This window comes from Platalea leucorodia, assembly GCF_965183815.1.
Source record: "Platalea leucorodia genome assembly, chromosome: 8".
In the NCBI taxonomy this organism is placed as follows: domain Eukaryota; kingdom Metazoa; phylum Chordata; class Aves; order Pelecaniformes; family Threskiornithidae; genus Platalea; species Platalea leucorodia.
Window position 1 is genome coordinate 1,629,226 of NC_138830.1, and position 20,706 is coordinate 1,649,931.

Sequence of the window (20,706 nt, forward strand, 5' to 3'; positions counted from 1 at the left end):
TGGATCAACCGCTCGCTCACATGCCTAAGTCACAGGCGGACTCCAGACCAGGGCGTACCTAATTCTGAAGCAGTTATCTTGTACAAGTCACGTTCACAGCTAGGATCAAGGCTTCAAGGTAAGTGAGCAGATACAATGGCAAAACTAATGTTAGGTGATGAGTGCTTCTAACCTGCAACCAGGAATGCAGAACCTCCATCCATCAATCAACTCCAGCAGTGCCACCTGCACCTCTTCCATAGCGGCTTAGATTCAGAGAGCGCCTGACGATTTTTGCTTCGTGCAGAGCCCTAGCTGTACAATTCTGTTGGTCACAAAGACAGCACTGTGCTTCCAGAACAGAAAATCTGGGGAGAAGAGTTGAGAGGAAACCTAATGGTTCCACAACAATTCAGCAGAGCTCCAGGGCTGTCCGTTTGTCTGCATCTCTGTATTTATCCTCTAGCACTCCAGGTACCTTACAATCAAAGTTGCTCTGCTACCCAAAATATTCCAGCCCATCACTACTCTGGATAACAGGATAGCTGAAGTTTAGTCAGTCATGGATGTAGAGGAAAAGGCTAGTAAGATCCAAATTTAGATCAAACCCGCAGAAACGCACAATGCACGTGCACACTGGTTGCTCTCCAAAGCTGCGTAGTTATTTCTCATTTGTGAGCCACTACAGGCACAACCCTTACTGATTTTACCATTCTCCAACTTTGGAAGACCACTTAGTTAACCTTAGTGTCCCGGTGCACTCCCGGCCAGCAAACCACTCGCCCACGGGGCAGCTTTGGTGTCTCCCTGTGATGCAGCAGGACAACGCTGCTCTGATTTTCCAGGTGATCACCCACCACCAAGCAACTCACTGCCTCAATAACTTGGAGTATTCAATCCGTCTTGGTATATTCAGTCCTCTTATTTGTTTCCTCACTGCTGCTCCCATCCCATCAACAGAAACAAGATACCAGCCTACTCCTTCCAGACAGTGGCCCCAGTGACTTTCTAATTTTCTTCAAGGAATATTGACCAAAGGAATGGCCAGATAGGAGGTACTTATTTCTAGAAAGTTTTATGCAGCGTGGTCGCTGATATCCGTTACGTACTGCAGACTCTCAAGGACTCCAGTCTCAGCTGTACTGCCTAATAAACAGCCAAGCATCAGCACAGTTTAGCCTTTGGGAATTGTCCTAACATAACCATTACAGAGTCCCCGAGCCACAAAAATGAAGTCAGCAGGATTCACAAAGGAAGCTGTTGTCAGCAGCAAGGTTTTCCAGCAGCGCGAAGCCCAGCTTTAAGCTGCTCAAACACACACAGTCCTGCAGAAGCAGCCTGCTCGGTCCTTCGCCGCGCCGGACTCACGACCTGGGCGGTAGCTGTGACCAAGGCCCCTCCTGGGGAAGGCATCAGGGCACATCCATCTACAACGTGCATAGCCTCCGCGTAAGCCTTTTTATACTCCAGGTTGTATCCCTTTTCTAGCAGTTGGCTCTCCCTCGGATGCGTCTGGTCTAAAACGATCAGAGGTCTTCGAGACAAGGATCCCACTAAAAGGTGGAATTTCCAGCTGAGTACTATACTTCTAAAATAATAATAATTAATAATAATAATAATAATAATAACAGTAACAGAACAAAAGATTGTATAAACGCAACCTTTTCGCCTCCTGAGCTCCGCTGAACACAAAGCCAAGCTCATCCACCAAAAGAGGAAGAGAGGTCACAGTGGACAAAACAGGAGAGAAGAAACCTTCACGCAGCGGCCCTGATACAGAAGACCAGTCAGTCCCCAGGAGGGGCTGTGCATCAGGTCTGAAGAATGAGAAGTACAGGATTTCACCCCTCAAACCGTAGGGAAGCGGCAGGCGCCCATAGCAGCTGGGCCAGTGACTAGAGGGAGCGATACCCCACACCGGGCCGCACTTGGGTTTTGTAGGCAGCCTTCCTCCCCTTCTCAATTCCCGGATAAAGAATCGATGGCTAACTGGAGTAGGAGCCCGCATCAGGGAAACACAGTTTTTCTGGAAGCCACCAAAAAAACCCCCAGAAAAGTTATTAAAAATGAAGTCATAAAAAGGCATATTTTCTAATCTCATGAGACAAGGAAACTAAAAAGTGTCACTAGGGCTCTCAAGCACACAGAAATTTGCCTCCTGTTTCTGCCCAATTTCCTGGAAACTAACCCTAGTATGTTCTGTTCTAAACAGGCCAAATTGAAGAACAGGAACGGCTCATCTGTTCAGTGGTCTTTCCAACAATGCTACCCTTCTGACAAGATCATCATGCTACGGCTAATCCACATGGAAAAAAAATACACTGAATAACCACTTGTACCTCTCCTCCGATCACACTTCTGAAACCTCCCAACTAATGACTCTCTCCGTAGCACAAAGGTGCCGTTGTTCTCAGATCTTCACCCAGGGAAGTCAGATTTAAAACTCGTGGAAAGGGAACAGTGAGTCAACCAATTTTGAGAACAATCGGTGAAGGCACCTGTAACCGCCAGAACGTGAATCTGCAGCGACACTCCACCACTTAAATCCGGACAAGAGGATGCAACCGCCAGAGCGACAAACAGGCCTGCGAAAGCCAGGTCTCGCCGCCACATTAAACTTGGCACAACTGGAAGTAAAAGATGGAGCTGCTCACAGCCGGTACCTCATTTTCTTTGGCACCCCCTGACACGAACAGCTCTGGTGTCAGCCAGCCCACCCTTCGTCATCCTTCTCAAAATGGCTGCGGAATCTTTCTCTAGAATAATAATAATACTTTGTACTTTAATACCCATAGATCTGATGGTGTTTAGTGTATTTTAAAGATCACGTCCTTACAGGGAAAGTAATAATATACAATTAGTATAGCTAAAGAAACTTGAGTATAAAGCTGCCGTGTGACTGGGTATGTCACTTTAAAAGATACAGACAAATACTCAGGAAATTAACTTTTTTTGGAGAAGAAAAAAAAAGAAGGGTGGAGCTTGAGAGACAGTCTTATGCTGTTAATGAAAGTAACTACTGAAATAAGATCTGATATTGAAGAAAAGCAACAGAACACATCATCTTGCATTCAGTTGACTCCAAACGGAGACATGCTGAAGCCAGAACTGTAACAAGCAGCGTATTTAAAACGGCAAAATGAGAAGATGTGAGGAAATACTGAGAAGTAAGCTTACAGGAGAAAACACCTCCCCCATCAAAAATGTAATCTGGAATATTACCGTGGATCATAAAACCAAGAGCATGTTTTTTTAACATGGATCATTTGCTTTAATATTCTAACAAAAGCGACCAGCCACCCTGTGTATCTTCTTTCAAAAAGAGGCAGACGGCTCCATAGGAAGAGGCTTGCTTAGGTTATACGTGGCTAACCTAAGTAAAGAAGTCACTAAACCAACCTAATACAAAGCGTACAGAGAGAAACATCTCCCTTTAGCCAAGGCAACAACCTGACCGTACCCTTTCACTTTCCTTCTGAACGAAAGACACTAGAAACACAGCTTTGCTATTCTCAACTTGTGAATGACAGTGCTTTACCCAAGAAAGCACACGCTTGTCCTTTAGAATCATCATCCCAGAAACAATATCCAAGTATCTGTCAGATTATATGGGAACAAAAAATAAAATCTGAGACAAGCCTTTTGCCCAGCTGAACTGAGGAGTGGTATGGGCTGAAAAGCCATGGACAACAACAGAAACGGAGACTCGTTTTATTCTTACTGGTACTGCATAGGTTCAGGCAAGCCTTTTGCCCAGTGAGTGCCTATAATGCAATTTAAACAAAAAGCTTTAACAACAGAGGGCAACATTTTCCAAAATCTGAAATTGCTTCCCAATAAAGTCAAAAGGATGAAACGGTTTTTTTTGGGGAAAAAATAATAATAATTAAAAAAAAAAAAAAAAATCACACATGGTGAGCCCAACTCCTTTTGCTACTTTTCTACATAGTTTCTGTTAAGTTTTGCTCAAATGTTTTAGCTCTTGTTCAAACATTGTTTTGCTAAACACAGCTTTTGCCGTGCTTACTTGAGGCTTGTTGGGGGTGGTGGTGATTGGTTGTTTTCTAATTTGTAGCAGCATTTAATGTCCTTTCCTACCGGTTAGCAGAAACTTTTTATAAACCGTAATGTCAAAGAAGCCTGAAAGCGTTACTAAAAACATCAACCACATGTTCACCTGAGCAGAAATTTGAAGGGAAGATTGTGGTACACCGATTTTCCCCCCCAAACCTTATTGCATATATAGTATATAATGCAATTAGCGCCTCCGCAGCAGAGTCTGATGTGGCGGTTTCAATCGGACCGCCTCCCAGTACAGTCCGGGCTGCTGGGTGACACTTGAGATCTGAAGAGCGTGGGTAAAAATAACCGCTGTTCAACAAGACGTGATGAACACCAGACAGCTGAGTCACCTTAAAAACCAATTTTGAGTTTCTGTATTAGAAGGAATTATCAAAAAGAGGGGGATAAAGGATTCAAAAACCTGTCTGAAACGTATCCGTCATTGAATATTCTGCAATGTAAACCCTGAGCTTCCTTTCGATTGCCGTCATTGACTTCAACATCAATACACAGCGCTCAATCACCTCTGGGAAACTTCAGCTTCATGTGGAGAAGCAACTTGTAATAACATTTCAGCTCCGTTTAAAAGGTGTAATTTCTAAACACCTGTTTCTTACATACCATCGACCGTTACTATTTATGAAGGCTCCCAGTATTACCAGCAAAGTTAAAAATGGGTTAGGCCCCAAATCTGCCACTGAACACATGCAATCTGCGGAGCTTGCGGATGTTTTGCAAGACAGCTCTAACAGCACAGTAAGTTTACTGTACATCAGACATTCATTTAACAGCAAACTAAGCAAGCTAGCGGGGAAGTACTGCAAGTTCGTCGAAGTCCAGCCATGTAGCTGAGACCCTGGGAGAGACAGCGCTTCGGGACTTGCACGCTCATTTTCAGGGTGAGCCTTTGCCTTGGAAGCTTTCTCTCACGATTTTGGAAGGGAGAACGAGCATCGCGACAGGAGGAAAGCAAAACGATTGGCACCTGCTGGCCCCAACCCGCCACGGAGAGCGGCACCGCTGCTCCCCGCCGCCGCCTCCGTCGGGAAGCAAACCCCGGGGCTCCCGGCGGACCCGGGCGGCCGCAGCCCGCTCCCCCGCCGGCAGGGAAGTTCCCCAAAGGCCGCGACCCCCCGTGTCTGAGCAACCGCTTCAGACCGCCTTAAGGAGGGAAAAAAAAAACCCGAACAGACGAAGGAACGCGGCTGCCGCGGAGGGGCTGGCAGCGAGCCGCCGTGCGGGGCCGCGGCCGCAGCGCGGGGCGACGGGGCAGGGCCGGGCCCCGCCGCGGCCCGGGCGGGGAGGGCGAGGGGGAGCCCGGCCGCCCGCGAAGCCCCGGCAGGTGGAGGCGGCGGCGAAGGAAGGGATGGGGGAAGCTTCCGAAGCCTGAGGGGGAGGCAGCGGCCCGGGGAGAGGGCGAGGGGCTGCCCTCGGCGCGGCGGGGAGCCGAGGGGCCGCGGCAGGGGCGGGGTGGCCGCAGGGCGCCGGCCGGGGGCAGGGAGCGGAGGCGGCCGGGGGCGGCCCCGCTGCACTCACGGGCGAGTCGTAGGAGAAGGCGCACTCCGTCTTGTAGACCCGGTCCCCTGACTTGGGCACCCGGATCGTGGGCATGTAGGGGACCAGCAGCTCGCCCAGGTCGCCGGCGGCCATCTGCGCATCGCCGCCGCTGAAGAGCGCGGCCCGCTGCATGCTCCCTCCGGCCGGCCGGCCGACGGCGAGCGGGCAACGCGAGGGCAATGGAGGCGGAGGGCAGCCGGGCCCGGGGCAGGGCGCGGCGGCGGCGGCGGCGGGAGCCGGGCCCGAGGGAGGGCAGGGGGAGGGAAGATGCTATTTTTAATCCAATGGCAGCGGCACCAGCTGCGGCGGCACCCGGGGGTCCCGGGCAGGGCGGCGGGGAGGAGGGAGGGGCAGGGCGGCGGGGGCGGGCCGCGCCCGGCGGCCCCCCGCGGCCTGCGCCCGTCCCTCGGCGGCGAGCGGGGGCGGCGGCGGGGCCGCTCTCCTCAGGCGGTTCCCGCCCCGCCGGCGGCCCTTAGGCGGCGGCCGAGCGCTGACCGGCAGGGCCGGGGGTGCCGGCCCCCCGCGGCGGCGGGTGGGGAGGGGGACGCGGGGCGGGAGCGCCCGGCCCGAGGCGGCCGGGCCCAGGCCTCCTGCCTGCAGGGACGGTACCTGCGGCTTAAACGGCCTTTCGTGGCGTTCGCCGCCTTTCTCTTCGCTTTTCCCTTCGAAAGAGTACTGTTGGGGGAAGGAGGAATAGAGTGAAGTAACTTTGTCGGGAAAAAAAACATTGAAATAATATTTTTTATCAAGCAATATCTAATTTCTTCACGGAAGGGGCTGTCAGGGCCTGGCCCAGGCTGCCCGGGGCAGGGGCTGAGTCCCCGTCCCTGGGGGGATTTAAAAGCCGTGTGGATGCGGTGCTTGGGGACATGGGTTAGTGGTGGCCCGGGCAGCACTGCGTTAGCGGCTGGGCTCGATGATCTTAAAGGTCTTTTCCAACCTAAACCATTCTACTATTCTATGCTTCTATAACTACTACATATGCCTGACAGCAGCAGGGCTAAAGAAATGACTGATCCCTTTAAAATGAAGACGTATAGTGTAGATGAATAGCCTTCCACCCCTAGGCCACGTTACAGCCAAGGATTCATCAATCCCTTCCAAGCAGGTGATGTGACCTTTGCTAAACCACCTTTTACCTCAAAAATCAGGTTTCAAAAGGTGGTTCTAGTAAAATCTCAATTAACAACATTGAAAGATGTATGTTCTATACAGCTGTGAAGAAACAGGCTGGGAGAGCAAGCAGACCAGCGCAGTCTGTTCTCAGCAATTCTTCCAGCAAAAAATCAAGCGTTGGGAGCAATGTGAAATACCGAGGGCAGAGTATGATGCCAGTGAAATGCCTTTAGACTTATTCAAGAACAGGTATTACATCAAAGACTGGTAAGCACTGGATGCTGGATAAAAAACACAAATTAATACAGGGTCACCGGACAGATTTATTTTGCCTGAGAAGGCTTCGTGCTTCTTTAATGGCCTCTCTTAAGATTAACTCGGCATTTATAACCAGTGCGAGCCATAGGAAGACATACAGGCCATCTAACTTGAAAGACTGACTCAAAGAAAAAGGACAAGTCAAAGCACGGATACAAAACCAAAGTCTTTCTAATGTTTGGCAGTGCTAGGAAGCAGCAAACAAGGCGTTGTTTGCTTAAAATAGGCTGTGCAATGTCGCTTAACGTAAAGAAAGAAATTCATTACATGTTTTAACAGTTTGAAACCACAAGATGATCTGGGTTACTAAAGGACTTGGGCTTCTTTCCTTAAAAAAAGTGGGAATTTTGAACATGGGCAGATAGTTTAGGGTCACAAACTGTAAGGCACTTCCCGTCACCCTCCTGCGGGAATTAAAACCGGAGGGATACCACGGCCGGCAGAACCTGAGGAAACGCACCCCTCTAGTGGCAAAAGTCTGCCAGATAGAGAGCGAACCCTCTACGTTCCTTACCTCAGTTGTCAAAAGCGGTGTAGAAAAATAGCTGCACGTTTCCGAAAACGCACGGCAGGTATGTGTGTGCATGTCCTCAGGTGCAACTTGCCTTATCCGCCTCATGTATTTCTTAATTTGTTCTCGGTTAGTAACAGTTAATAACTAGAACGTATTGCTGAAAATGGTAGATACACAGCAGTTACTAGGAAAATACTTAGTTTAATATTTGTCCACTTAGATTCTTCCTACTCATGAGCAGCTTTACATGACAGAGCACAGACTTTAGCCTAGGAACTGTGGGATATTTTCAAGAGTACCTGAAAGACTTGGCACCCCCTAAAATCACTAAAATGTGAATGTAGATGCACCACACACTTCTAACTGTTCAAGAACAACTCCTTTGCTTTCTACTCCTACTTCTGACAATATAGATAGTCATTGGTCTAGGCAAACACTTCTGTCTTCATTCTGCCTTCTGAAAACACAGGAGAGATCTGAGGTAATAAAACCAAAGCCTCGTTAAAATTAATTCTGAAGACTATCCTCCCCACAACCACTCGGCGTGCGATTCTCCATGCCACTAGACATATATTTAAAACATGAAAATTATGTGACAATGGTAGGTACGCCTCAGTACGAGTTTACTGAAATATTAACGTATTTACTGAGCAGTGACTGCGTTTTCAGCAGTGAAGATCCTTTCTGCCCCACAGGGAGTATGTGGCTCTGTTTTAGATCTATTACCACATACAAAAGGAAGCATATATCAGAGCGAAAGTACCTGTTATGCTTTTAAACCTCATTTAAAAACAAACCATTAAAAAAAACAAGAAAAAAAACCCAAACCAAAAGAGAACAATGTAGAAAGATGTTCTGGAAAGACCACTTTTTGGATGATCTACACAGAGAAGTGTCCAGTTCTGAAAGATGCACCGAAGTCAGTCATCTTTGGGGTTTTTTGGGGGTTTGGTTTGTTGTTTTTTTTTTTTTTTTAAAGAGTCTCTTCAAGAAGTCTTTTACAGACACAGACTGTATTGGAGGAGAGACTGGAGAAAATGAGAGAGCAGACAAGCATAAATTACACATACACAAGAGGAAAAAAGTTTAAAACTGGTGACAAAACTAGTGAAGGAGCAGCACGTCTGACATTATTAGGGATGAAAGGTATTAACAGGTATCTACAGAGAGAAACTTTTGAGATAATGCAGAGAAAATTATAGCAGATGTTGAACAACATGCAAGCTGGGAAAAAATAGTGAAAGATGAGTTTGACTACAAGTAATGAGAAAGAAAGTATTTGTCCAAAGTGGCAGATACAATCTGATATTCCAAAGATCTGAAGGTATTTTTCTTACTTAGTTCATCTTCCACAAATTATCTGACGTAAGGCATTGTGAAAGAAAAAAACCCTTACAGTTTCCTGGTCCTTTCATTTAAAACCTTAAACACTAGAAATCACATGATGAAGACTAATATTACCAACTTGTTTCACATATGTCAGGTCACAAAGCCCATTCTACACTGATGTTCTGGAGAAAAGGAGTAATTGTTGGCAGCTGACACAAGGCCTTTTCCCTGATTAACAACCTGAACAGCTATGCGAGCTCAAGCGCCACGCAGTTTCTTTCAAATTATCAGAATCAACGCAAACGTTGTTTATTTTTATTCATTTCCGGCAGTAAACGGCAGGATGTATATTACATAGCTCACTCACATTTGTCGGTATGCATCTAAGACCTTGCACACTGCCTGAAAATTGTTTAATTGTCAGGTGTGGATTTCATAGAATTGTCAACAAGATTTTTATCAGGTGTTTCATAATGATACCAAGGTCCGTCTCCCCTGTGTCTCATCAGTCTGCGCGCCTCCAGCTCCATCAGCCTGAAAAAAAAGAGTGACAGACACACTAAACATGAAGTTCATTGCTTCTGATCATACACGGATCAACGTTTAACATCAGGGCATTACTGACCGCAGCGATGAGCTTAGCATCTCTGGTTTATAAGTACTATGGGAACATAGGTAATACCAAAATACGAAGGGTTCAACGAAAACATGAGCTATTACATCCTTCGATTTCAATTTTTTTCAGCAAGTCATCTCACAAAAGAGTAATAAAAATACTTGCAGGAGTTCCGTCACAGGTTCTTGCCTAGTAAAGGGCTAGATAGTTTTGATACAGCTTTCAACTAAAAATAAATAGGAGCAAGAAAACCAAAAGTAAATGTGATGGTAGGAGCTACGCTGTCTTGGTCCCAATAGCAACGGTTTGCGGAACTCAGAATTTCTTGTACCGCCTCCAAGTATAGACTAAACTCAGTACAACAATGCCGTTGCTGCCCACAAAATTTTCAACAGCACCAAGGAACGTGACCAGTCCTGTAACTGCCGTTTAGCTACTCGGTTAAGCTATAAGCATCAGCAGAGGCAAAAAGAGCTGTTCATGCCCTGGCCCAGGAAGAGAGAGCTATACCTGTATAAATATGAACTGTTTTGAAGAGAGACTGTTGCTTTACGAGACTGCCCTGGGATCGTTCCCGTTCTGGTAACGTTAATACTGAGAAGGCAGGGCCTACAGACGCCCAACTCCCCCTTCGCCACCAGCCAGCCCAGCAAGCACCTGGGGCCCAGTGACACATAAATACGCACGTTATGGCAGCATCCGACTCCGTGTGTTACGCAAAGTAAGAGAGTCGACTACCGTCTGTATCAGTATTTTAAACCCCTCAACTCTGTAACATACCTCAGTTCAGTTTTCTTCGCTTCAACATCAAGCAAAGCCATCTCTTTCTCGTAGTGCTTTTCAGGGGGGTCAAGGAAGTAACGAGCTATCCAGCGACTTATAGGGTGCTGGAAAATAGAAAAACGGAGATTATTCATGCAATTTCCAAGTAGAAGCGTCATCATAACTAAATCATTTTGCACGTTCCCAGTCCTGAAAACGTCAACACTATGGGTGCTGCCATTCAAACCATAATAGTAAAGTTAAAAAACATGCTCAACTATTTGTAAGATCAGAACCCTAAAAACCTGTATTTCTTTTGCCATTTCTAATGCCAAGATAACCTGCAGACGACTATTCTGTAGCAAAACTAAAAGGTAACGGAAGACATGTGATTTATTTTCTTTCTGTTGAAGTAAAGTTCCTTAAACTGCCACTGTAATCATAGAAATGGACTCCAAACCTCTTACCGTAATCAGTAACATTTTAAAGTTTTGCTTCCACATAGAGGTCATTTCACTGGGAACAAAAGTCTAAATGAGTTGAAACAGTCATAACAGTATTGCTGAATTCAATTACTCCCTATCAAAAACAAAAAAGCACTTGCAGCAAGAAGCCAGGGACTAATTTTAAGAAAATACAATGAAATGAAAAAAGTATAACCTCGAGTTTCTGACTAGAAAAATCTTCAATTCCAGATATAAAAGCATGTGTGATGTTGGACTTTCAAACAACGTTAGCAAACAAATACAGAAGAGAGTAATGGCACTTTAAACTCCAGCGTCTTAAGATGTTGTAGTTCCAGAGCAAGAAACAAAGACAAAAACTGCACGCGAGGAACAAAGAGAACAGAAGACTGTTCTTACTAGTTAGGAATATTATAAAAGAACTCTTGGCGTATAGCTTCAGCAGTTTACTTGCATGAAGCTCCAGATCATTTGCATCTACTTGTGTCAATAAACAGATTTCCTACAGCAACACGTGTGTTCCACAAAGCTGAAAAAAAGCAAGTTTACCAAAATCATAATTGCACAATTTGAGTTCTACTACACGGATACCCAATGGCAGGGATACGGCCATCCTCGTTATCATACTCCACACATTTTACTCCCAAAAGTATCCTCACGAGGAAGGCTGCCCATAACATGCCACCCTTTTATGTGTTACACTCACTTTGTAGTATTCCCAGTACTCTGGAATATAACCTTCGGGAATCTCTGCAAGTTCAGCTTCACCTGACAAGGAAAGGAGGGGAGGAACATTTCATACAAGATTTTTTTTTTCAAAGTGCCTTATATTCTGCCTTTCACACGAAGAAAAGATCATTATTTCACATGGAGAGTACTTAATCCCTCAATCTGAGCTCTATTCAGAAAAATCGGACTTGTAATTTTTCCAGACACTTCACTGCCTGTATTCAGCTCATAGACTTCAAGCCACACAACAGAAGGGTGAACTCAGCAGCTATGCAGAAGAAATAACTAAGACCAAATCCACAGAAATGCCCTTTAAAGCATATGAGCTGAAAGCATGGATTTTTCCTCATTTCTCTATTAAATTAATTCCATATTATTACAGTAGTAGATTGAAAACATGTATTGCCAAGCAGAATTTCGGCTTTTTTGCTAGATAAAAAGCAACAGTTGCAGTGTATGCAGCCTTCTTAAAGAAGCATATAAAACAAGGTAATACCGACTCCTCATTTGAATACAGAAGAACTGTTCACTAAACCTCACTGCTGTTTGAAAGACTGTCAAAAGATGCGATTTTTCCTCTTTTAAAAATGTGGAAAGCTTTTTAAAAAAAATAGCAACAACTACAGAAGAATAAAAATACTGGGAACATCTTCTACGTACTTACACAATATTACTGCAACTGTTAGGCCTATTTCACGGTCTTCCAAAGAGCAAGCCTTAAAAGATCTCTTTTTTTCTACCCAGCACGCTTAGTTTCCATTTAATAACTTTGCCTGTGTGCTAGCTTAGTCCTGACGGAGTACTCACCAATGAAGATGTTGACGTATGTTATGAATAGTGCCACTGGTATTCCCGTCAGAAATACATAGAATCTCTGTACAGGGGATAAAAAGAAAAAGAAATAGCATGGGAAACTCAGAAGCCTGGCAAAATTTAGACGAGGTTAGTCTGAAAATGACGTAACAGCCAATAATTCTTAGATCTGCATTCATAGGTTAGATAGGGGCGTTGTACGTAAAGACGTATTGCTGCTGAAAACGAGCTAATTAACAAACTAGGATACAGAAACAGCGATGCTGTGTCAGGCCATGAGCCTATTGAGTTCAGCTTTCAGTCCCCCGGCGGGGTCAGCCTCTGCAGGGGCAGACAGTAACGCCTTCCCTGAATGCTGTCGCAGCATCTTGTGATGGCTGGCTTCGGCATTTCGCTGTAACGAGGCGCTAACACCAATGCAATATAATCCAACATGAATACCACCGCTGCTGGCTTTGGCAGCTGCGGAAGGCGGATAAAGGAAGCCCCATCACACGAAGGGAGCTGGATCAAGCGGGCTGTTACCCATCAGAATAGGCTTTATCCGAAACACAGCTTTTTAGGCGTTAAACTTCCTAACTTTGAGGGGTCAGGCTTCCTAAGTCTAATCTCTGCTATTAGTGGTTTAGGTAGCTGAAAGCAAACCCCGCAGAAGAGTAACCTAACACGTTTTAAAAAGGAGGATGGAGCGGAAAGCGTTTGTAGGTTACACATATATGAACACAGACACATAATTTAAGAATGCTCCTACAGCATTAATTTAAGTACCTATCACAATCTTTGCCATTTAGCCCATCTTTTTACTTCAGCTGGCCCAGATTTTACAACAAAATTCTGACAAAAAATGCTTTAGGAGGAGGACTGACAATTCTTGTTTATGTGAATAGCGCCAACCACATTTTAGACGCCGTCACATAAACAACAGAGGAAATTGTATTTCAGACACTCTTACACGATTTGCAAGGGATGCGTTATACCGAATGAAATAAATTTCTTTTTAACTCACCAACAAGTTCAGAAACCGAGTATCATAAAAACTTGTTGCCTTGATAATAAACATTCTCTTCCCATGTCCGCTGCTGTGTCGTACAGGAGCTGAAAATTGAACCCGAGTGTTATGGTTTTTTTCTCCCTTTGGTGATTGTGCCAGGATAAGGGCAGCAACGCGTGTGGAAAAAAAAATGAAAAAGGCAGCAGACAGCAACGGCTGAGTAGTTACGAGCTGGTTTTCTGGAGGATATCAATGTTCCTACAAGCCTGCCTGAACTAATTTCCTATTTTGCTAGAAATACGTTACCCGTCATAAAACATAAACCTATTCATTTTCTAACCTTAGCCATAGACCGATTTCTTCCTGTAAGTCCCAGAACGAGATCACTGAATGTGATGTTTACTCGGGGCCGAGTAAATTCACAGATCAGCGTGTTGGGACGCTTGGCCCGCCGCCCATTTCGATCCACGCTCTACCCCCGAAATGCAGTTCCTGGGAGGAACGGGGGCAGGCTGCAGCCCTCGGGGACGCTCCCGCCCGCTGAAGGGGTCCCGCACGCCCGCCCGGTCAGGGAGGAGCCGCAGCAGCCCGCGGTCCCCGCCGCCCAGCCCCGCGCCCCCGCCCGGCCCCAGCGCCCGGGCGGCGGGGAGAGGCCCGAGCCCAGCGACCGCCCCGAGCCGGGAGCCCAGGCGGTCCCCGCCTCGCACCGGCCGCGGCGGGCGGACCCCCCCGAGGCGGCGGGCGGACCCCCCTGAGGCGGCGGGCGGACCCCCCCGAGGCGGCGGCGGCGGCCCGGCGGCCTCCCGCGCCCCTCTCCTCAGGAGGAAGCGCCCCTCTCCTCCGCTCCCCAAGGTCACCCCGCCCCTGGCACACCCGCCCGCCCTCGGCACGCCCTCCGCCGAGACCCTACCGACGGCGCCGGGGAGGCGGGCGGCCCCGGCGAGCCCCGGGAGGCGGGTGCCGCTCGCCGCCCGCCGAGCTCCGCAGGCAGCCGCTGCCCGCAGCAGCAGGCTCATGGCCGCCATGGCTGGAACTGGCAGGTGGGCGGGGCCGGCGGCGCGGCTTTCCGCGGCGGGGGTGAAGCCAGGCGGCCGCCATCTTGGAGAAGGGCAGGTCCTTCACTCTCCTTCCGGTGCCCGCCCGGGCCCTGCGGGAGCGGCGGCGGGGCGATGGCGGCCGGCGGGGCGATGCCGACGGCCGTGGCCGCCCTGTGCCGGCGCCTCACGGGCGCGCTGCGGCTGTCGGGGGCGCGGCCGGGCTGCGCGGCTGCCGGCCTCCCCGGGTAGGCGCCGGGGCGAGGGGCCGAGGCTGAGGCGGGGACGGGCGCCTGGCGGGCCGCAGCGCGGTTGCCGGAGGACGGAGAGGCGGCCTGGGCGGGCGGGGGCGGTCCGGGTGCCCGGCCTGGCTCCCGAGGCCTGGCTGAGGGCGGCGGAGGGGTCCCGCGGCGCGGCCCTGTGCGGGCGCGGTGCGAGGCCTGGCCCCGGGCCTTCCGCGCCTGTGCCGCCGCTGCCCCGAGGAGGCGCCAGCGTAGGAGCGCGCCGTCCCGCGGGGCGCGCTTACTGCTGCTCCCCGCTTCCACATCGTTACACTTCCACATCGAGATGACATTTTTAGGAAGAATTGAACCCCTACCTTTTCCCCCTGGACTGTGGTATTCGCCTCTCTGCAGGAGCTGTGCCTTTGTGAATGAAAGAACCATTCCCATTGAGCTGAGTATTATTTTTCTCATCATCTCTCATTTTCCTTCTAATTCTTAAGCAGATGGACGCTGAACCTGTTCCACAAGAACCCAGCAAAAGTTGAGCCTCTCCACCAGTGGAAGTTTCTGCACACTACTTCGTCTCGGAAAGGTCTGGAGGAGTTTTTTGATGATCCCAGAAACTGGGGAGAAAAAAACGTAAAGTCTGGTGAGTTATATTTAGCATTTCTGGTAGTGATCTCTGAGCCACTTGCGCTCAGCTGAAATCTGCCCTATTCTTTTGCATTATAGAAAGTATTCATAGCTACATACAACGTATTTTTATGTGTATATGTACATAAATATACTTGTGCACTTTATGCCTCTTATTTATACTTTTTCTGTGTATTCTGTGCAATATTTTGCTGCATGATAGCAAATGGCAAAATATTTTGCTGTAAATCCTCTGCCTTGCTCTGAAGTGAGAGTGCATCACAGAAGAGATGTTCTTTGATGAAATACACAGTACCACGGAAGAAAAATATTTCAATGTAAAGATTCACCTTCTAGCTTTCCCTGTTCCCAGCCTTTTACAAACACAAATAAACAGTACGTGTCATTGCCTTTTTATGTGTTTTTCCATTCAAAGCCAAGCTGAATATCCACAAGGATAGCTTTCCAAGAGGTAGTATTTTTTAAAAAAAGTGATCCTTGTTCTGTTGAGTTAGCTGAGCCTGCTAATAGAAGCACTTTTTTTTTTCAGAATAGGAAAACTTTATTAAATTGATTTTTTTAAAATTTTATTTATTTTACAGGGGATGCATGGAATATAAAGCAGCTAAGGGGCAAGAGTAGTGAAGACTTGCACAAACTTTGGTACGTAAGTTGTAGCGAAGTAGCTTCTCTGCTTTCAAAGCAGCTCTGCCCATTTTATTAAATGGTGGCTAGTGAACTTATTAGCCAGTAAATTTAGTCTGCTGTACAGCTCTGCGTGCTTGAGCCGGCTCTGGGCTCGGAGCAGCCCAAGTTCTGGCACTGCTCGGCCTGGGAGGGCTGCACGGCGGTGGGATAGCGGTGCCCAGCGCGGAGGGCTCAGGGCTGGCAGGGGAGGCTGAGTGCGAGCCCTCCGGGGGCTGTCCGCGCTGCAGGACGGGCTCGGCTGGGCATGACCTCCGTGGGGGCTAACTGCTAAACTGGATCAGGCTGCCCAGCTCCGCATCCATTCCGATTCTGAAAGTCCCTGAGGCTGGAGGTTGCATCGCTACTCTAGACAACCTGTGCCAGGGCTAAACTACTGCTTAATTATTACTGTGAGTAGTTTTTTCCTTGCTGTATCTTGTCCGTTTGCTGTGCACCTGTACGAGTTGTCTGTCAGGTTGCGGAAGACTGCTTGGTGTTAACCTCTTCCCTCCTTAGCCTTCCTTACCCTCAGCCTCTCCCTGTACGTCAGCCCTCCCCTGCCTGCCTCCGGGCCTTCTCCAGCCGGTCGCTACCTACAGGCTCCGTATGGGATTGTAGGTGCTCTGTCCAGCAGGGCAGCGAGTGAGTAATTGCCAATGCATCTAGAAATTATTTTTTGAAGTACTATGCTTTCTGACCCAGGTACGTCCTACTGAAGGAAAAAAACATGCTTTTAACTTTAGAGCAAGAATCAAAGCGACAACTCAGGCCTATGCCAAGTCCTGAACGATTAGAAAAGGTAACTTTTTCTTACTAGTTAAAAATGTAACTCTAAGTAAAATTGCTGCATGAAAAGTAAACATGTTGTTTGTAAACATGTTGAAGACCATTTTAAAAATATTTCCCTGATGTAGTATAAGCACAAACCCTGTGCTCAAGCAACACTGCCGGAAAGGCCTCTCCACCTGTTACAATGTTAAGAAATATTTTGGCATCTTCATGCCCTGAAATTGCACTGGAGGATTTCTAGAAACTTCCTAGTAAACCCTTCACAAACTTTTTTATCTACTTAACTGTTGCCAGCTTCCTGCCTGACACTGTCTTCTCCAAACTTGTGCTCTTTGGTTCTTTGCTGTCCTCACTTTTGTTGTCCCCTCCTCTTTTTGCATTATTGTGATTCTGCAACTAATTTATTAAATTCTTTCCTCAGTATCTTTACTATTGAAAACTTTCATAATTGACTGCCATCTCTATGCTTGTGTCTCACAGGTGAAAATCTACACCTTCCCTGGCCAGTTCAATAATCCAGCTGTTTGACACAAGAGATATTCTCAGATACCCCCTATTTATCCAAATTAGCTTGGGAAAAGTCTGACCTTCGCATTGTTCCTCTGAATTTCTTTGTATGGTTTATCATTTACCTGCGTATTTGCCACCACATGCATCTGCAGCTGCGTTACGATCTCTGTTTTTTGTGTCAGACACGGATTTGGTCTCCTACTCTAGTCATTTCATCACTGTACTTAGGAATTAGGGAAGATCCAATATAAAACTCTCCTCTGGATCCCCGAGCGTATCGTGTTCTCATTTATCATAATACGGTTTCTCAACTGTGATTGGTGATTCCCATTCTGAAGAGTATTTTCTGCTTAGTCCCACCTACACATCCATATTCAGCAACTCCAAATCACAGTAGAATTTGTTTTGGGAGGGAACTTGTTAAGTGGCCCCAACATTTCAAAAGTCAAATCTTGCTAATTGCCTGTTTGGTTTTGGCTGAAGCCCAAGGAAAGCAGAAGTCAAGCAGCAGTTAAATATTATGACTGCACCGAGACAAAAATACAGCAATTTGCTTATTAAAATCAGCTCTAGCAGCTTCCCAGAGCACTTAACATGTTGCCGTATGTTATGTGTGTTGTTACAGTAATATTCTGTGGCAGACCTGACTAAAAACCTGCGGCTGGAGTGCCATAGTTTGGTCGCAGCAGCTTCCCAGCGGGCATTGTGGAGGCTGCTCGCAGACTGGAATAACAGCCAGCCATTACAAACCACCTGACAGAAATGCGGACAGCATATCCTCCTTTTGCCTCTCCTGCTTTCTTCCTGCCTCAGAGCTTTCTCTGCTTCTGGCATCAGCATTACGTTTGGCTTTATGTATTTAGCCAGGTAGTCTTTCATGAATATGCAGACTGTCAGTTATTTCCTCTCTCTTCTACCTGTAAGTTAGCTGCTTTCAGCACCCCTTCGTCACTGTTTCACTCAGTCCCCAACTGTGAGATTACTCACGATGGAACTCCTAGCCTGTTTTACTTCTGCTTTTCCTTTAAATTTTGTCTTAGATCTTCATTTGAGACCTTTTAAGTTGTCAGCATTGTGTTTTATTGCCTCATCCTGAAAGTATTTCCTATTTCCAGGTAGAAAAATCTATGAAAAATATAGACTTGGTTGTCAGAGAAAGAGAAATTGCTCTGAGGCTTTTACAAACCGGCCATGAAAAGCCAGTACCTGGCGAGTGGAGACATGACTTCTTAGGACGCACCTACTGGTATGGAAAACTTTTTTTTTTTTCACATATGTGTGAGTTTTTCCTTGTGGTATGTCTCTTTACTAGAAAATCCTTATCTAATCAGGAAAGGATGCATATACTGTATGGAAAGAAACATGTTTTCTGGTCAGCATTCAGGTGCTTCTTGAGTTTTGTTTTTGTGTGGTTTTTATTTTTATTTTTTTTTTTAAACGTGGTTATAATTGCTGCTAAATAATTCAATAGCAAACCCTACCATTAATTATAACAAAATTAGTTCCATGTAGCTAACAGGATTTCGGTGCTGGGAGGATGTCTGTTATGTAGCGATTCTGTAACACACGAGTGAAGGAGGGAGCACTGTTCAAGCTGAACCCTCTGGATTTCCCTAGTTACAAGGCAGAATCCACACACTGGGGGACAACTGCGTTCTGACTGCACCACCCAAAGTATTGCCTGAGACCACCTAAACACCCGCTGGAACTCCCTGCTAGTCTGGGCAGATACTGACCTTAGTTAGAAGCTTCTACCTTTAGAATTATTTGTTGTCCAGGTACTTTCAGTAATCCGTAGTTTCAGGGGATGACGCTGAAGGCTCTGGCAGGACCTGCTGTTTCATTAACCAGTATTTTACCCTCATCAGATTGGCATTTGAAGCAATAATTGCAGTAACTGTAGATAACAGAAGGTCACACATTATAATAATGGTGAATTTTGAGTTGTTATCCATTCATTCAGCCATTCAAAATAAATCAGTAGGGTACTAAATGCGCTAACCACTAGATTTACATCTCTAGGGATAAGGCTTCTGTACAGCTCTTTCTGCTTGGAAACACTGTCCACAAAGAAGGGTTTGCCCACGTATTTGGAAGTTTGGTCCCCAGTTAAAGCAGGGGGACAGGGCAGACGACACAAAATGGTCCTTAAGCACATGCAGAAACTGTGCAATACACCCAAGAGTAGGTCTGACACAATCTGGATGCGCTGGAGTCTGTAGGTAAGTCTGCACAAGCCATCTGTACAGCCCATATGCAAAAGAAACCCCGAACAGAAATAATAAGAGTCTGTAGTTAGAGGGGAAGACTTACGTTCAGGCAGATTTGCACTTGACGTGACACTCAAATGCTGGCATTCGAAAGAAAATTGTAGTAGAAACAAAACTCCCTTCACACACCGTTTGTTCACATCAGCTTTTGAAAGTTTTCTTATGAAGGAGTAACTTTAAAATATAAATGCAAAGAATCACTGTCTATATGGGGCTCTCCCTTCAAACATCTGCAGTTTTTAAAGCAAGGCCACTTGCTCCAGAAAGATGCTGAGCTATGTGTGAGATGTAGCTACAAACCAAGCCAGCAATAGAGCTGAAAGTAAATACCCGCATATAAATTTTGCAATCTACTGGTCAGACCACTTTCCCACCCTGCTGTAACCAAGTGTAACTGGTCGAATCCAAGAATGAAGACAAAAAGTTCTATAATCACTTTTGTCTGTCTTTAACAGGTACAGTTACAAGGAATGGCCAATACCATGGTACTTGAACAAAAAATACAAAAAGAGGAAATTCTATTACTTACCTCATGTGAATCACTTCATCAGGTAAAAAGATTTTTTTTGCAAGTTATTTTCTGATCTATTCCTCAGTCCTCCTTATTCCACTTTCCAAGGAAAAAAATAGCAGTAATCTTGTTTTTACAGCTAGTAGACTGAAAAGGCAGCTTTTAAAAATTACAGCTTGCTCTGTTTCTTTTTGCTGTTCCCATCTTAGTTATAAAGAGACTTGGTTATCTATGAAGTTGCACTGTAAAAGTCATTTTACCTGCAGAGTATGAGAGATCCTCCCAAAGGTTGAGTATCTGTAGAATCCGAAAGCGGAAGAAAAAAAAATAGTTTGCTTTGCAGGCCTTTTTGCTCATTGAAAGCAAATTAATCCTCAAGTTGTTAATCACTGGGGGCCTCTTTGATTAGGGGGGTGAGCTGATTAAGGATGTTACAAGCTGTCTAGAAGTTAACCACACTGACTTCTTTATTTCAGGCTCAGACTTGAAAAATCTTTACGTAGAAGGGCAAGAAGGCAAAACCTACAGAAGACGAGGCAGAAGGTCTTGGAAAGGAAGTTCCCTCACCTTGCTGTAAAATCTCAGAGCCAGTAACACGCTGGAGGAGCGCTGCAAGCAATTGGTCGACTGTCTTTGTGACTGGAACATGAAACAAGTCCCAAAACCAGCGAACAACTCGACTGAGCATTCCTGAGAGTCTCAATCTTCTTTTTTCCTTTTTTAATCCCACATTTGACCTAAATTAAACTTGTGATCTGGAATTAAAAAGCAGCTTTGGTGCATAACTCATTAATCCTA

The 20,706-nt window shown here is 46.5% G+C and overlaps 3 protein-coding genes across 5 annotated transcripts in view; 1 reads left to right on the forward strand and 2 right to left on the reverse strand.

The window, feature by feature from the left end:
* Nucleotides 1–5,730, reverse strand: part of USP13 (ubiquitin specific peptidase 13) — a gene marked incomplete at both ends in the record, with an annotated part of 53,663 nt that extends 47,933 nt beyond the window's left edge. For both annotated transcript variants that reach the window (XM_082319533.1, XM_082319534.1), the window contains one exon: nucleotides 5,578–5,730. In XM_082319533.1, coding sequence (XP_082175659.1) covers nucleotides 5,578–5,730 — 153 coding nt within the window. The remainder of the gene's footprint in view (nucleotides 1–5,577) is intronic.
* A 3,446-nt stretch (nucleotides 5,731–9,176) lies between these two features.
* Nucleotides 9,177–14,291, reverse strand: NDUFB5 (NADH:ubiquinone oxidoreductase subunit B5). The gene is made up of 6 exons (XM_082319535.1): nucleotides 14,161–14,291; nucleotides 13,266–13,354; nucleotides 12,254–12,320; nucleotides 11,424–11,485; nucleotides 10,272–10,378; nucleotides 9,177–9,409 (listed from the first exon to the last, which is right to left on the reverse strand). The coding sequence occupies exons 1-6, from the start codon at nucleotides 14,273–14,275 to the stop codon at nucleotides 9,289–9,291; spliced, it is 561 nt and encodes a 186-aa protein (XP_082175661.1). The 5' UTR covers nucleotides 14,276–14,291; the 3' UTR covers nucleotides 9,177–9,288.
* A 103-nt stretch (nucleotides 14,292–14,394) lies between these two features.
* MRPL47 (mitochondrial ribosomal protein L47) lies at nucleotides 14,395–20,679 on the forward strand. 2 transcript variants are annotated; one of them, XM_082320825.1, is made up of 7 exons: nucleotides 14,395–14,532; nucleotides 15,009–15,157; nucleotides 15,744–15,804; nucleotides 16,531–16,627; nucleotides 18,243–18,373; nucleotides 19,853–19,948; nucleotides 20,385–20,679. In XM_082320825.1, exons 1-7 carry the CDS (start codon nucleotides 14,420–14,422, stop codon nucleotides 20,500–20,502), a joined length of 765 nt encoding a protein of 254 aa, XP_082176951.1. In that variant the 5' UTR covers nucleotides 14,395–14,419; the 3' UTR covers nucleotides 20,503–20,679. The 2 variants fall into 2 exon arrangements, with proteins under 2 accessions (XP_082176951.1, XP_082176952.1); XM_082320826.1 differs by having other exon boundaries at nucleotides 15,012–15,157.
* Nucleotides 20,680–20,706: the final 27 nt, after the last annotated feature.

What these genes read in the sequence shown, in the direction of transcription:
- NDUFB5 (XM_082319535.1), bottom strand. Translation starts at nt 14,275, where the DNA reads ATGGCGGCCATGAGCCTGCTGCTGCGGGCAGCGGCTGCCTGCGGAGCT. An exon ending in CCGCCTCCCCGGCGCCGTCG is followed by an intron (nt 13,355 to 14,160) that starts GTAGGGTCTCGG and finishes TTCAATTTTCAG; the next exon opens with CTCCTGTACGACACAGCAGC. An exon ending in ATACGTCAACATCTTCATTG is followed by an intron (nt 11,486 to 12,253) that starts GTGAGTACTCCG and finishes TTTCCTTGTCAG; the next exon opens with GTGAAGCTGAACTTGCAGAG.
- MRPL47 (XM_082320825.1), top strand. Translation starts at nt 14,420, where the DNA reads ATGGCGGCCGGCGGGGCGATGCCGACGGCCGTGGCCGCCCTGTGCCGG. An exon ending in AGAAAAAAACGTAAAGTCTG is followed by an intron (nt 15,158 to 15,743) that starts GTGAGTTATATT and finishes TTTATTTTACAG; the next exon opens with GGGATGCATGGAATATAAAG. An exon ending in GTCCTGAACGATTAGAAAAG is followed by an intron (nt 16,628 to 18,242) that starts GTAACTTTTTCT and finishes TCCTATTTCCAG; the next exon opens with GTAGAAAAATCTATGAAAAA.